This window comes from Miscanthus floridulus, chromosome 8 (assembly GCF_019320115.1).
Source record: "Miscanthus floridulus cultivar M001 chromosome 8, ASM1932011v1, whole genome shotgun sequence".
Taxonomy (NCBI): domain Eukaryota; kingdom Viridiplantae; phylum Streptophyta; class Magnoliopsida; order Poales; family Poaceae; genus Miscanthus; species Miscanthus floridulus.
Window position 1 is genome coordinate 43,490,329 of NC_089587.1, and position 13,181 is coordinate 43,503,509.

The following is a 13,181-nucleotide window of genomic DNA, read 5'->3' on the forward strand; positions in this document are numbered from 1 at the left end:
AAATGGCTCAAGCTTGTGACCTGATCACAAACTTGGCCACGATGTTCGCAAACCTCCGAAGGTTCAACATCAAGCCGAATCCCGAAAAGTGTGTTTTTGGGGTTCCAAAGGGGAAACTGCTTGGATACATCGTATCTGAGCGTGGCATCAAAGCCAACCCCGAAAAGATCATGGCCATCTCCAACATGGGCCCCATACGCAATGTCAAGGGTGTGCAGAGGCTCACCGGTTGCCTGGCTGCCCTAAGCCACTTCATCTCCCAGCTCGGCGAACGGGGGATGCCGCTCTATAGGCTCCACAAAAGGACGAACACCTTCATCTGGACTGAGGAAGCCCAGCAGGCTCTCGAAAGCCTCAAAACATCCCTAACATCAGCCCCAATCCTCGTTGCTCCCGAGCAGGGAGAACCCCTCCTCCTTTACATCACGGCAAGTAACCATGTGGTGAGCGCCGCCCTAGTCGTAGAGAGGGAGGAACCAGGACACCAGCTCAAAGTGCAGCGACCCATATACTTCGTCGGAGAAGTGCTTACTGACCCCAAGGTCTGGTACCCCTAGGTGCAGAAACTCCTATACGCCGTACTAATGGCGACCAGGAAGCTCCTACACTACTTCACCGACCATGAAGTCACGGTCGTCACTTCATACCCACTTAGAGACATTGTCCACAACCGCGATGCCGCGGGACAAATCTCCAAGTGGGCTCTTGAACTCATGGGCCACGACATCAGATATACCCCCCGCACCGCTATTAAATCTCAGGCTCTTGTGGATTTTGTCGCCGAATGGACGGAGGTCCAGCTACCAATCCCAGACATCACCCACAAATATCGGACAATGTACTTCGACGGGTCCGTAATGGCGCCTGGCTCGGGAGCTAGAGTGGTTCTGATCTCCCTGGATGGGAGTAGGCTCCATTACGCCATCCACCTCCACTTTTCAGCTTCAAACAACGCTGCGAAATACGAGGCCCTTATCAACGGACTCTACATCGCCATCAAGCTCGGCGCTACGTGACTCTACGTCCGTGGCAATTCAGAACTAGTCGTTGATAAGGTCATGAAGGAGTCCTCCTGCAAAAGTCCCCTCATGACGGCATACTGCCAAGAGGTGCGCAAGCTCGAGGACAAATTCCAGGGGATCGAACTGCATCACGTCCCTCAAAGGACAACGATACCGCCGATTTCCTCACAAAACTGGCTGCCAGGCAGGATCCGTCCCCAAGCGGGGTCTTCATCAATGACATCCACGAGCCGTCTGCTCGCATCTTGGAAGGTCTGACCCGAACGCACCTCGACGCCCAGCCGGTGCTTGGGGGCTCTGACCCTGACGCCCAACCAGCGCCCAGGGGCTCTGATCCCAGTACCTCTACGCCACCCGCGAGCGTCGCCATATTGGTGCCCGGTCAAACCGATTAGCGAGTACCGTTACTCGCCTACATCCTCGAAGAGGTTCTCTTGCCTGAAAGGATGGAGGCCCGACGAATCACTCGACGTGCCAAGACCTTTGTCGAACTCGGTGATGAGCTCTACAAACAGAGCCCATCAGGGGTACTCATGAAGTGTATCCTCACTAGCCAAGGGAGGGATCTCCTCCTCGAGGTTCATGCCGGCATTTGCGGGCATCACGCGGCCCCAAGGTCGCTGGTCGGAAAAGCCTTCCGCCAAGGTTTTTACTGGCCCATCGCACTACGAGATGCAGAGGAAGTCGTTCGCAGGTGTAAGGGATGCCAGTTCTACGCCCGGCAAACCCATTTGCCGGCACAAGAGCTCCAAACCATCCCTATCACCTGGCCATTCGTGGTCTGGGGCCTCGACATGGTAGGACCCCTCAAAAAGGCCCCGGGCGGTTTCACTCACGTTCTCATGGTAGTCGACAAATTCACCAAGTGGATAGAGGCTAAGCCTATCACCAACCTCCGCTCAAAAGAGGCGGTCAAATTCTTCCTCGACATCATCTACCGGTTCGGCGTTCCCAACTACATCATCACTGACCACGGGACTAACTTCACAGGAAAAAGTTCCTAGACTTTAGTGATGGATACGGCATCAGGATCGACTGGGCCTCAATCGGACACCCATGTACCAACGGTCAGGTCTAGCGCGCCAATGGCATGGTCCTCTAGGGACTCAAGTCACACATCTTCAACTGACTCAACAAGTACGCTGGGCGATGGGTTGTAGAGGTCCCAACAATCCTCTAGAGCCTAAGAACGACCCCGAACCGATCCATAGGGTTTACGCCTTTCTTCTTGGCCTACGGGGCCGAGGCAGTACTTCCCTCTGATCTCAACCACGGCGCACCAAGAGTAAAGGCCTTCGATAGCGACTGAGCCATGGAAGCTCAACAAGACGCAGTCGACTTGCTTGAAGAGGCCCGTGAAACAACCGTCATCCGCTCTGCTCGCTACCAACAAACCCTCCACAGGTACCATGAAAGGAAGATCAGAGGAAGGATTCTCGAAGTCAGCAACCTCATGCTCCAGAGGACCCAATCAACGAAGGAAAAACACAAGCTCTCTCCACCATGGGAAGGACCCTATACGGTAACCGAAGTAGTCTGACCGGGCACCTACCGACTGGAGGACAACAACGGCAACCTTCTCAACAATACTTGGAACATTGAATAGCTACGTCGTTTTCCCCTAAATATGGTCTAAACCACTTTTTTAGTTAGAACATGCTCCCACAAGAGCACCCTGCCTGAAACACTTTCAGCCCGGGTCGCTCGGGGGCTCCATAAGGGTACAATATTAAAATATTACCTCTCTTTTTACTATCGCACGATAAAGCAACTGTGTCCCCAAATAGAAACACATTCCATTCCCTATGTTTACCTTACATAACTCTATTCTTACTCCCAACCAAATGCACCCTGCCTTTTCCTATGGTTACGAATAGCTGAGCCTCGTGGGCCACGCCTCGGGCTCACAAGGTCGCAGCCTACAGAACAAACAGGCAGGTACAAGAAAGAAAGGATAAAAAACAAAAGTTATGCTAAGATAAACACAGGGAACGAATATCATGGTTTTGTCACAAGGGCAGCATGGATATATTCATTCACACGGGGACTCACCCACAAACCTAAACTATTGCATTCTCTGCTGCTACAAATACTACCGCGGTCGCTCAACGACGTCGCCTAGAGGCCAAAGAAGAAACCGGATGCGACCACCAGGGACCCGCTCGGCTCAGCTCCTTCGACTTCGGCGAACGTAATAAATACCTTCAGGGCGTCGCACCTATAGATGCTCAGCAGAATAACATGGAGCCCCTGGCTGGAGGCACCACCACACGAAATCTCCGCCAAGAAACCAATCGGCCTCCTGAGTCGATCGATTCACTCAGGATAAGCACCTGAGATACAGGTAGGAAGCAAAGGGGAGCCCCATGTGGGCCATGCCGACTCCGTCTTGAATGACGAGCACGGGTCCCAGTCGACATTTCTGACTAAAGCTCTCTAAACCCTGTCTCTCAGGCCATCAAGGTGAGCATGTGTTCATTAAATACAAAACTGTTCACACGAGGGCTAACCCACGATTGACAAGCATAGGTCCCGGTCGGACGTTTCCGACTAGAGCTCTTCGAACCCCGTCACTCCAGTTGTCAAGGTAAAACACTATCAAAGCCCCTCTATTTCAATTTAAAACATTCATACATCCATACACGCATTTCATTCCATACGCCTGAACCCCCCAGATGGTTAGGGCATGAACCGCCCGGGGCTCGAGAACTAAGCATCGCACATGCAGCGAAATGCATCAGAACGCTCCGTGTTGCATCACGAAGCGGCGGTTGCCTCATTCGATATGAGTAACCAATAGAGCCAGGAGAGAAAACCGTAGATGAGCACCGTGCAGCCCTAGCCCGATCCGGAAGACCGGGTCATCTCAACCTTCTCATTCGATCCTAAACCTCTCGCCAAGCCCACAGAATCTCCATCAAGGGGAGGCCGAAAGGCCACCCGAGTCAGTCTTCGAAATGACCTAGGCATCTACCAGGTTGCAGGTAAAGGAGTAGTGGAATGTCACAAGATGGCTATGCCGACCCCATCACGAATGACGGACCCAGATTCCACTCGATCACACCCGTTAGCGAACTCACCGAGCTAGTCTTTAAGCCCGAGCGATCGGGACAGGCGACGAAACTTAGCCCCCCTAGTTTGTGAGGAACCAGATGGGGTAACGCACATAAACTCACATCGACCCCTACGAAGGCCCGAAAGGGCTCAGGGGCTCAAGAAAAATGCCAAGGACGGTGACCTCGAACTCGCCAGATCCATGACTACGACTCGCCCGGTCCCTGGCGCGCACCGATGCTAGGACCAGCGAGCACCGCCTCGTCTTATCTTTAACTAAACTAACAACGTCTTCGTAATGGCTTCACTTCTGACTACACTCCAAAGAAACCTTGGGACTGCGACCCCGAACTCGCGTCGATAGGATCAGCGACATCCGACTATGGCTCTTGGGACCGTGACTCCTAAACTCGCGTAACGGCTTCACTAACTAAAACTAACTCTCTTGATCCAAGGCACGCACCGACGCCTAGGTCTACTCGTGACTCCGCCACACCCGATCCCATGGCGCGCATCAACGCCAAAGATCAGTAAGCTCTGTCGCGTCCAAACTAAGCTGTCTCCATTCACGGTGCGCACCGACGCTAGGATTTGTCTCGAACTAAAACTTCCTCGCCCGATTCCTGGTGCGCACCAACACCGGGATCAGTAGGTTCTGTCTCAATCCAATCCCTATGCCTAAACGCCTCGGCTGCGCAACGACGCCTTGGGTAAACAAAAATCTATCTCAAAAACACGCACACACCCCCGCTAAAAACACCCCCTAGACGGTTCTGCCCAAACCACCCGGGGGCTCGGGGGCTACACCCATGGGTGCGCTCGCGCGCACCCGCCAAACAAAAAACCACCCCTGCTGGCAACACAGAAAAACCCCCAGCCGGTTCTGCTCGAACCGCCCGAGGGCTCGGGGGCTACACCCGCTGGTGCGCTCGTGCGCACCCACCGGCGAGACAAAAATCCCCTGGATGATTCTGCCTGAATCGCCCGGGGGCTCCTGTTGGGTTCATAAACCCGGGGTCCCTCGAGGACTGGCTTCCACGCCAGGGCTCGGCCTAGGAGGATAGCCTTTTTTCTCTTGGACCGGCCCGAGAGTCTAAATTCAACAGACCAGAGCACTGGCTTCGGGCCCTGGCCGCCTTTGGCCCATCTTTCCGACCGGAGCACTAGCTCATGCTTAGGCCAACTCCGAACGGCCCCTCCGATCAGAGCGCTAGTGTCAAGCCCCGACCGCCTTCGCACGGCCTCTGCTCAGAAAGGTTGACCCGAGGACCACCTCCGATTCCGACCCCATGTCTCCGACCGGGGTTCATAGAAAAACCTGCCCATCACTATTCTCCGACTGGCGCACCAGAGCCGACTGGGGCCATCCGACCGGGGACGCCCGCTCGGAAAGAACCAGAAGGCGTACGAAGGAAGGCAAGATGGGGCTCGCAAGTCAAACCATGGCACCAGGGACCATACCCTATGGAATAGTACTTTACAACCATCCTGCCACAAATAGTATTGTAGGCGCCAACATTTACCTCTACAGTATTATAGGCGCAGGCCAAAACACCCGTACAGTAAGACCCCCATGTGCCTCTGGGCGTCAACAGTATTGTGGGTGCCGGAATTCACCATACCAGATGAACGTGGTAAAGCCATGTCTCCAGTCGGCGAGACAACATTTTTTGTAGGTACCGACGTCCTCCAATCTTGAAGAAAGCAGCTCAACCTCCCACATGCACCTGACATTCTATAGTGACATCAACAGTATTGCGGGCGTCCACCATTATCCCATCCCCATCGGTGTGGGCAACAAGGCCTAGAAACGTCCATACTCTCTCTCCCTCTCACTTGTAAAGCCCTCCCCTTCTTCTATAAAAGGGGATGCGCTCCCTCCTAACGCAGGCAGTTAACCCAAGTCGACTTCTTCAAGTTCAGGTTCATTAGATCGATAGCTCGCAACCCTTCAAGCACACGCTTGGACACTTCGTTCATAGGATAGCTCCAGTCGATCTTGGCCCTTCCGACCGGACCGACTGGACACCCCATCTCTCTCTCTCTCTTGTTTGTAACCCCACTACAGACTTCGAGCACCTGGGCTCGGGAATAAAGTCATCGACCGACCCCGACTCGACATAGGGCACGTTGCCTGAACCAGTATAAATCCCTTGTCATTGAGTGCTAGGCCACCTCCGATCACAACGTACAGCAAAACTACAAATATTTACTAGTTGGTCACTTTCTATACCGACATCTACCTAAGGTAGAAACATGTGAATCACAAGTACCTGCATGAATGGATTCCATTTATGGCTTCCAAGTATCTTTGGGTGGATGGCGGTGGAAGGAGGCTTGATCATTTCATTCCTAAGTTCACCAACAACATACAACACCTGGTGGAAGTGCCTATGTACTATCTCTATGGACCTCCTAAAGGACTGGTGGACAACCCTAAACCTTTGGTTGTGACCAACAACATGAAGGAACATTACAACCTGCTCCTCAATTGTGCATCCTTCTGTTTCAGGTACAAGGCCCCTATATCTAAAAAGGTTGCATAAAGCAAAAAAAGGAGCTCTAGTCATTCTAAGCATAGATAGACACTCTACATCAGTGGAGTTGTAAATGAGATTAAGGGTCTGCTGTCTGTGCTTTTTAGCTTCTTCCCTAAGTGTTAACATCAAAGGGCCAGGTTCACATTCACCCTTCTCCTTTAAGCCTACTGGTTACAAAGGACACCATGACAACAACCAGGGTAGCTGCTTGTCTACCCATCACCTCATGGCTCACAGAGGGATCCATCTACATGCATATGACATTGAAACATGAACTTAGTTCAACATACCCTGTCTGGCTTCAACATGGAAGTACAGTGATTAAAATAGCTAAGTAGGCATGGCTGCATGTAGGTACATGCCTCCAAGTGCCTTGGACAACATCATCGACTAAAAGAAAAAAATACAGGGCCAACCAGACAACCATCAAGAACCAACGGAGCCGTCATTAGCAGAGAACCGAAAACAGTAAGCATACCATCATGTCATGCCAAATAAACAACTGTACAAACGACATGGAACAAACACTGAATGAAACCCTAATCTAGGATGAACCAACAACATGTACAAATATTAACCGAACAAATCATCACGAGCAAGTATGATAGCAAACCCTAACATCATCGTCATCACATAATAGGGGGGATTGGGGATCGATTTGACCTCAGGGTCGTCGACGGAGAAAACAAGAGGCGCATCACGGAGAGGAAGAAGACCAAGCGACGAAGAGGAAGTAGATCTGGACGGAGAGAAAGCAGATCCGGCCAGGAGAACACCAACCGCACCAATGGAGCACGAGCAGAAGGAAGAAGATGACCGCCTCCCGGAGTCCCAACAAGGAAGATGGTGCGGCACCACGTCGTTGCAGATCCCTTGTGGGGGAACAGAGAGGAAGCCCGCTGGGGAAGAACGCCGCCTCGCCGGACACCACACCGCAACACTACCGTTGGTATCTCACGGGAATGGGTGGGGAAGGGAGGGAGAAGAAGGGAGGGAGCGCAGCGCCGGACGGCCGCTTATAAAGGCAACAAGTTTCACCGGAGGAGGGAGCGCGTGCAAAGGTTTCAACCTTCCCGCGCGAGCCACCCGCTGCCGCCTGAAATCACCCCCAAATCGGCCACCTCGCGCCGCGCGAAGCCGCGCCCTAGAAAAACGAAGGGGGATTTTGTTTCCCTGGAGCCAGGCGGAGGGTAGGGTTTTGCACCACACGAGCCGGGCTGGGAGACAGGCCAAGGCCATCAAACACGAGCACTGCAGCCCAGGGGCGCAGCCGGGCCATCGGGCCACCTTTTCAAACACACCCCTATAGTACTATGTCAGGAAACCGAAGCCATGCACCACCATGCCAAATAGGGCCTCACTACTTGTACTGAAGCTTCAACTGGTTTGGATACTCTGCCAACTAATAGAGTTTGCACTGCCGTTTTTCATTGGACAGCTTGGCGTAGTCTTCTCTAGTATGCCACGAGGTTTTGGAAGAATAGATGCCCCATTCAGCTCCCAGGTCATTTTTTTCCTTGCTCTACAACACATTGTTATTAATTACTGTAGTTTGATTAATTGTTAGCCCAATCTCAGCGGGAGTTTTATTATAGTTTTACTTGTATTTAATAAGCTGCCACATAAGCGATTTTGATGATGTAGCAATGTTTTTAAGAAGAGAAAGAAAAAAGTTTCATGAGGATGAAAACTCTCTTGTCATTATTACCAACTCTCTATGAGTTATGAAAATAAATGTCTATAAAACAATAAGAATGAAATTTTTACATTGAGAGTGTGTTTCAGTCATCTTTCACTCATTTTATATAACATGGGGTCCATAAAACTCCTCACTGAGACTGGTTGTTAGATTAATTAACACCATTTGCATTGAAGGCTAATGGGGATAGTAAAAACCATCAATGCCATTATTTTTTGGTAACATCTGCAGAAAAAACCAAAGCTATCCACTCACTGAAACATATACTTAAGCCAAATTTGTGGTACATTCGCATTATTTTTCATCTTTTGACATTACAAGGTTGATGAGACTACTTTAGTATCGACGCAGTTTCATGGGAAAGCTAGGTGTTACGTGTTACCTACCACACCAGATGAAAACTCTTTTTCATCTATATATTGACTTTTCATTCCTAAAACAATGATAGATTGATAGGTTCCATCCTCATCCAAAAGACGAAAGGAGCATTGCTCACGCCTCAACAAACACGCACTAAACATTTCCTTGAACTTAAACAAATACAGAAATCTCTATAGCAGTTTTTTCATAGTACATAAACAGAACCATATTAGAATGATTACCACATAAGTACAGTAAATTTCAGCAATGGAAATATCTACTTATGGGGAGTCATAATATTTTCTGACAAGCAGATAGAAAATTCAAAATGTCGCGACTAGGTCCAACATCAATTGCAGTTTCTGTTAATAAAATCTATAAATGAAGGACGATTCTTAAAAATAATGTAAACTGCAGTAGCAGCACAAATGTCTAGTTACACCAGTATATTACTAGGCAAAACCAGGAGTGTTCCTTTTTTCCTGTTCAAATTTCTAACTATATGCAACAAACACTTCTGTAATATGAATATGAATTTTAGGACGTGTACGGTGTGTGGTTGTAGGACTAGGACCTGTGTGTCTGTGAAACATATTTGATGTCTCTGAAAATAATCTAATCCATAAAAGGTGGCAGGCCCCATTCGGTAGGATTGAATTCCAATAGTGAAGTGAGAACTTGGTCAGCTCCTTTGTGATCACTACGTAAAAAACGATTTTTAGCAATGGTTCGAATTTTTTGTAGGAGCGGCTGGTGATGGAGCCACCCCTACAGTGGCGTGCTCCGGTGCCCAGACACCAGCCGCCCCTAGAAATGGAACAGCAGGGGCGGCTGGTGATACGAGCCGCCCCTACAAATAGGGTCTGATTTGTGGGGGCGGCTCAATCACCAGCCGTCCCGGAGTTGCTATTTGTAGGGGCGGCTGGTGATTGAGCCACTCCTACAAATGCCACCGTATAAATAGCTCCGATTTGTAGGGTCGGCTCAATCATCAGTCGCCCCTACAAATGACCCACATATAAAACAGCTGCAGCACCTTCTTCGTCCTCGGGTGACTCACTCCAACCCGTGAAAGAAAGGTGGGGAGGCCTTGAGCACCTCACAAAAATTGCTGCAGCACCTTCTTCCTCCTCGGGTCACTCACTCCAACCCGTGAAACAGGTATCTGTAGGGGCGGCTGGTACTACAGCCGCCCCTAAAATCGATTTGTAGGGGCGGCCGGTAATACGAGCCCACCAGTCGCCCCTACAAATTGATTTATAGGAGCGGCTTGGAAACCACCCCTACAAATGCATGATTTGTAGAGACGGTTTGGTAGGGGCGGCTGGCCAAACCGCCCCTACAAACGGTTACGAGCCACCCCTAAAAATCGATTCTATACTAGTGGATGTGAAACATCTAGCCTTGAATCTGGGACCATCACCACGTGCCTACAAAAAGATAAAAAAAATGTAAGTTTGCTATCAAAGGGTGCCAAAATAAGCCAACACAAAAATCTCTTACATTCCTGAAGTTTTGGCTGCTGCCACACCCAACGGTGCATCTTCAAATACCAAGCAATTACTGGGTTCTACATTACCCTGAAGATAATGCGACGGCATCAGGGGAGAAAGGAAGCAGCATTCTAATAGGACGTAGCAAGTAAATTTGTTCCTATATGGTCGTTCCAATACCTCAAATCTCCTCATAGCAGCAAGGAAAATATCAGGAGATGGCTTTCCCGCCTTCACTTCTGGTTCATCCCCTGTGACAATATGATGCATCAGGGAAAATATGTCCTGGTGGTTTTGTGTCTTCAGTGCAAAGTGATGTTTATGGGTTCTGCAAAGGCACATCAAACAAGATCACTCACGGGATTCTAATTTGTAAAAAATTAAAAAGCAGTAGGAGCGCGCTGTTGAAAATTAAGACTAAATGGATCATAAAATGCCAAGAAATTACCCTGTTGCAACAGCTATCGGTACTCCATTTGTATGGAGAAGATGGATCAAGCGTTGCACACCTGCAAGAAACAATTCATCTTTCAGGCAGTGTAAACAAACCTATATACATATCTAATTCACCATGCTACACACTAGGGATATTCTCACGCCTTGAAATAAGCAGCCAGAAGGCAATTCAACTTTTTAACTAAAAAAAATCAGTAGTGCAAACAAATTGGTTTGTACTTACTTAACTGGACATAGTGTAACACCCCGTGTCCAAATTCTAGTGTGCCCACAAATGACACCAACGAGTAGGAACTGTAGAGGAGTGGTGGGAGGAGGGCGCCATTGGAGCACCGGAAGAAGATGTGGCGAAGGGATGCTCTGATAGAACCGTGGACGATGATACCATGTAGAGTTGTATTGATCAACAGGACAGCTTCTATTGATCATATGGCGTGTACATATATATATATATATTATTACAATCGTGGCCTTTGGCGAAGCCTGTACATGCGAGTGTTACATGAGAGAGTGGGCGAGCGCACAGAGCGGGAGCGTGGGCGCCGTGGAGATCGGGCTCGCGTGGATGCGGTGATCCAGTTGTGGGCGCGGTGAGTGCGCGCGGAGACGCAACAAGTGCGCGCTGGGCGTTGTGATCCGAACGACCCGGTCTGGCTTTAGCCGTTGCAGAGCTGCTTCCGCTGACAGGAACAATAGTAAATAAAGTAGAAACGTGGCATTTGCACACTATAAATTCAAACAAAAAATCCTTCCTACTACTGCAATGCATGACGTTTCTCTCTCCTTTTAGATGTCATTTTTCTACAACAATTGTACAGGCCAAACAAATTACGATGACAGTGTACTCAGTCATGCAATCATGTCAAAATGGTGATGTAGTTTTTGCAGAAGCAGAGACATCTTGCTCACCTGGCATGGCAACGCAGGTGGGCAAGAGCTTCTCGAGCATGGTCTCGCGCTCCTCGAGGAACTGCTCCGGGGTGAGCAGGCCGGAGAGGCCGAACTCCTCAAACAAGATGCGCGTGGACTCGGCCGTGGTCTTGCCCATCATCTTGGCTTTCACGGACCAGTCGAACACCTTGCCGTACCTCTCCAGGATCTTCTCCTGCAAGGAAAACTCAATTGGTTGTTTCTGACACCCACAGTGGTTAAAATTAGTTAGTAGGGCCTTGTTTAGATTGCAAATTTTTGCAATTTGGACAATGTAGCACGTTTCGTTTGTATTTGACAAACTTTGTCCGATCATGGACTAACTAGGCTCAAAAGATTCGTCTCGTGATTTACAACCAAACTGTGCAATTAGTTATTTTTTTACCTACATTTGATGCTCTATACATGCGTCCAAAAATTGATGTGATGGAAAGAGAGTAAAAAAACTTGAAATTTTGAGGCAATCTAAACAAGGCCTAGCTCTAAGGCCTTCTACAGTGTGAGTAAGGCCTAAAACTGTACACGGCAGCCCACGTTGTTGTGCTGCTTGTTTCGATCCATCCTCACGGTGTGTAGGGCCTCGTTTAGATCGCAAGTTTTTTCACTCTCTCTCTATTACATCGAATTTTTAGATATATGTATGGAGTATTAAATGTAGATAAAAAAATAACTAATTACACAGTTTGATTGTAAATTACGAGACGAATCTTTTGAGCCTAGGCCATGATTGGACAATAATTATTAAATACAAATGAAAGTGCTACAGTGCCAAATACTGATTCCTAACCTCAATCTAAACAAGGCCTAGCTTCGCTTCTATCCATATGAATAGACCCCACAAGCAGTACAAAATGACAGGGCTATAATCAATGCCATGCTGATCCTTCAAGCCGGTCCATGTCTGCATGTGGGTCCTTTCATTTTGTTTAATGTTCAGTCATCGGATCCTATACTTGCTTGGCTCCCAAAATTTTTGAAAGCGGCATCACTCGTCGCAGTGTCAAGAGTGATGCTTGAATTGTCTCTCTCCTATTTAGGCTTCACTTGAAGCACACACTGGGGAAGATCTAAGCCAACTTCTCCAATAATACTAACTTTTATCACATAGCTTTTAATATGTATAGCCCCACATGACACTCTCACGTAATCTTGAAATATGTGCAAGAGTTTAGCTCTTGATCAAGAGCAAGCCCCACATGATACTCTTACGTAATCTTGAAATATGTGCAAGAGTTTAGTTATTGATCGAGAGCTAGCTTTTCTCTCTCTTCTATTAAAATATAAGAAAAATGCTTAGAGCTAGCTTAAAAGTTAAGTGTTGGATCTGCCCTTATTGTTTTTGACTATGCTTATTAATCGTGCTTTGAATGTTACTTTTTCATTACTATATATGCTACATAGTCCATATGACCTATGTTATATAGTATATTTGTTTTTAAACTATGATTATACCGAGTTTAGTTGTTTCAATTGATAATAACCAGCTTTTTAAGTTATTGTTGAAAAAACTTACTGTGATTTTTTTTTGTTCCTATAGTTATTATTTCGAAGTGTCTACGATATCATTGGAACCTACTGTTTTTGTTTTTGACCATAGGAGATGTGCTCCTATCTCCCACGGTTATAA

At 48.4% G+C, this 13,181-nt stretch overlaps 1 protein-coding gene across 1 annotated transcript; it reads right to left on the minus strand.

Moving 5' to 3' along the window:
* Nucleotides 1-8,998: 8,998 nt before the first annotated feature.
* Nucleotides 8,999-11,732, minus strand: LOC136471797 ((DL)-glycerol-3-phosphatase 2-like). Its single transcript, XM_066469547.1, has 6 exons — nucleotides 11,534-11,732; nucleotides 10,617-10,677; nucleotides 10,349-10,496; nucleotides 10,179-10,255; nucleotides 10,062-10,105; nucleotides 8,999-9,370 (listed from the first exon to the last, which is right to left on the minus strand). Exons 1-6 carry the CDS (start codon nucleotides 11,673-11,675, stop codon nucleotides 9,291-9,293), a joined length of 552 nt encoding a protein of 183 aa, XP_066325644.1. The 5' UTR covers nucleotides 11,676-11,732; the 3' UTR covers nucleotides 8,999-9,290.
* Between the last annotated feature and the right edge of the window lie 1,449 nt (nucleotides 11,733-13,181).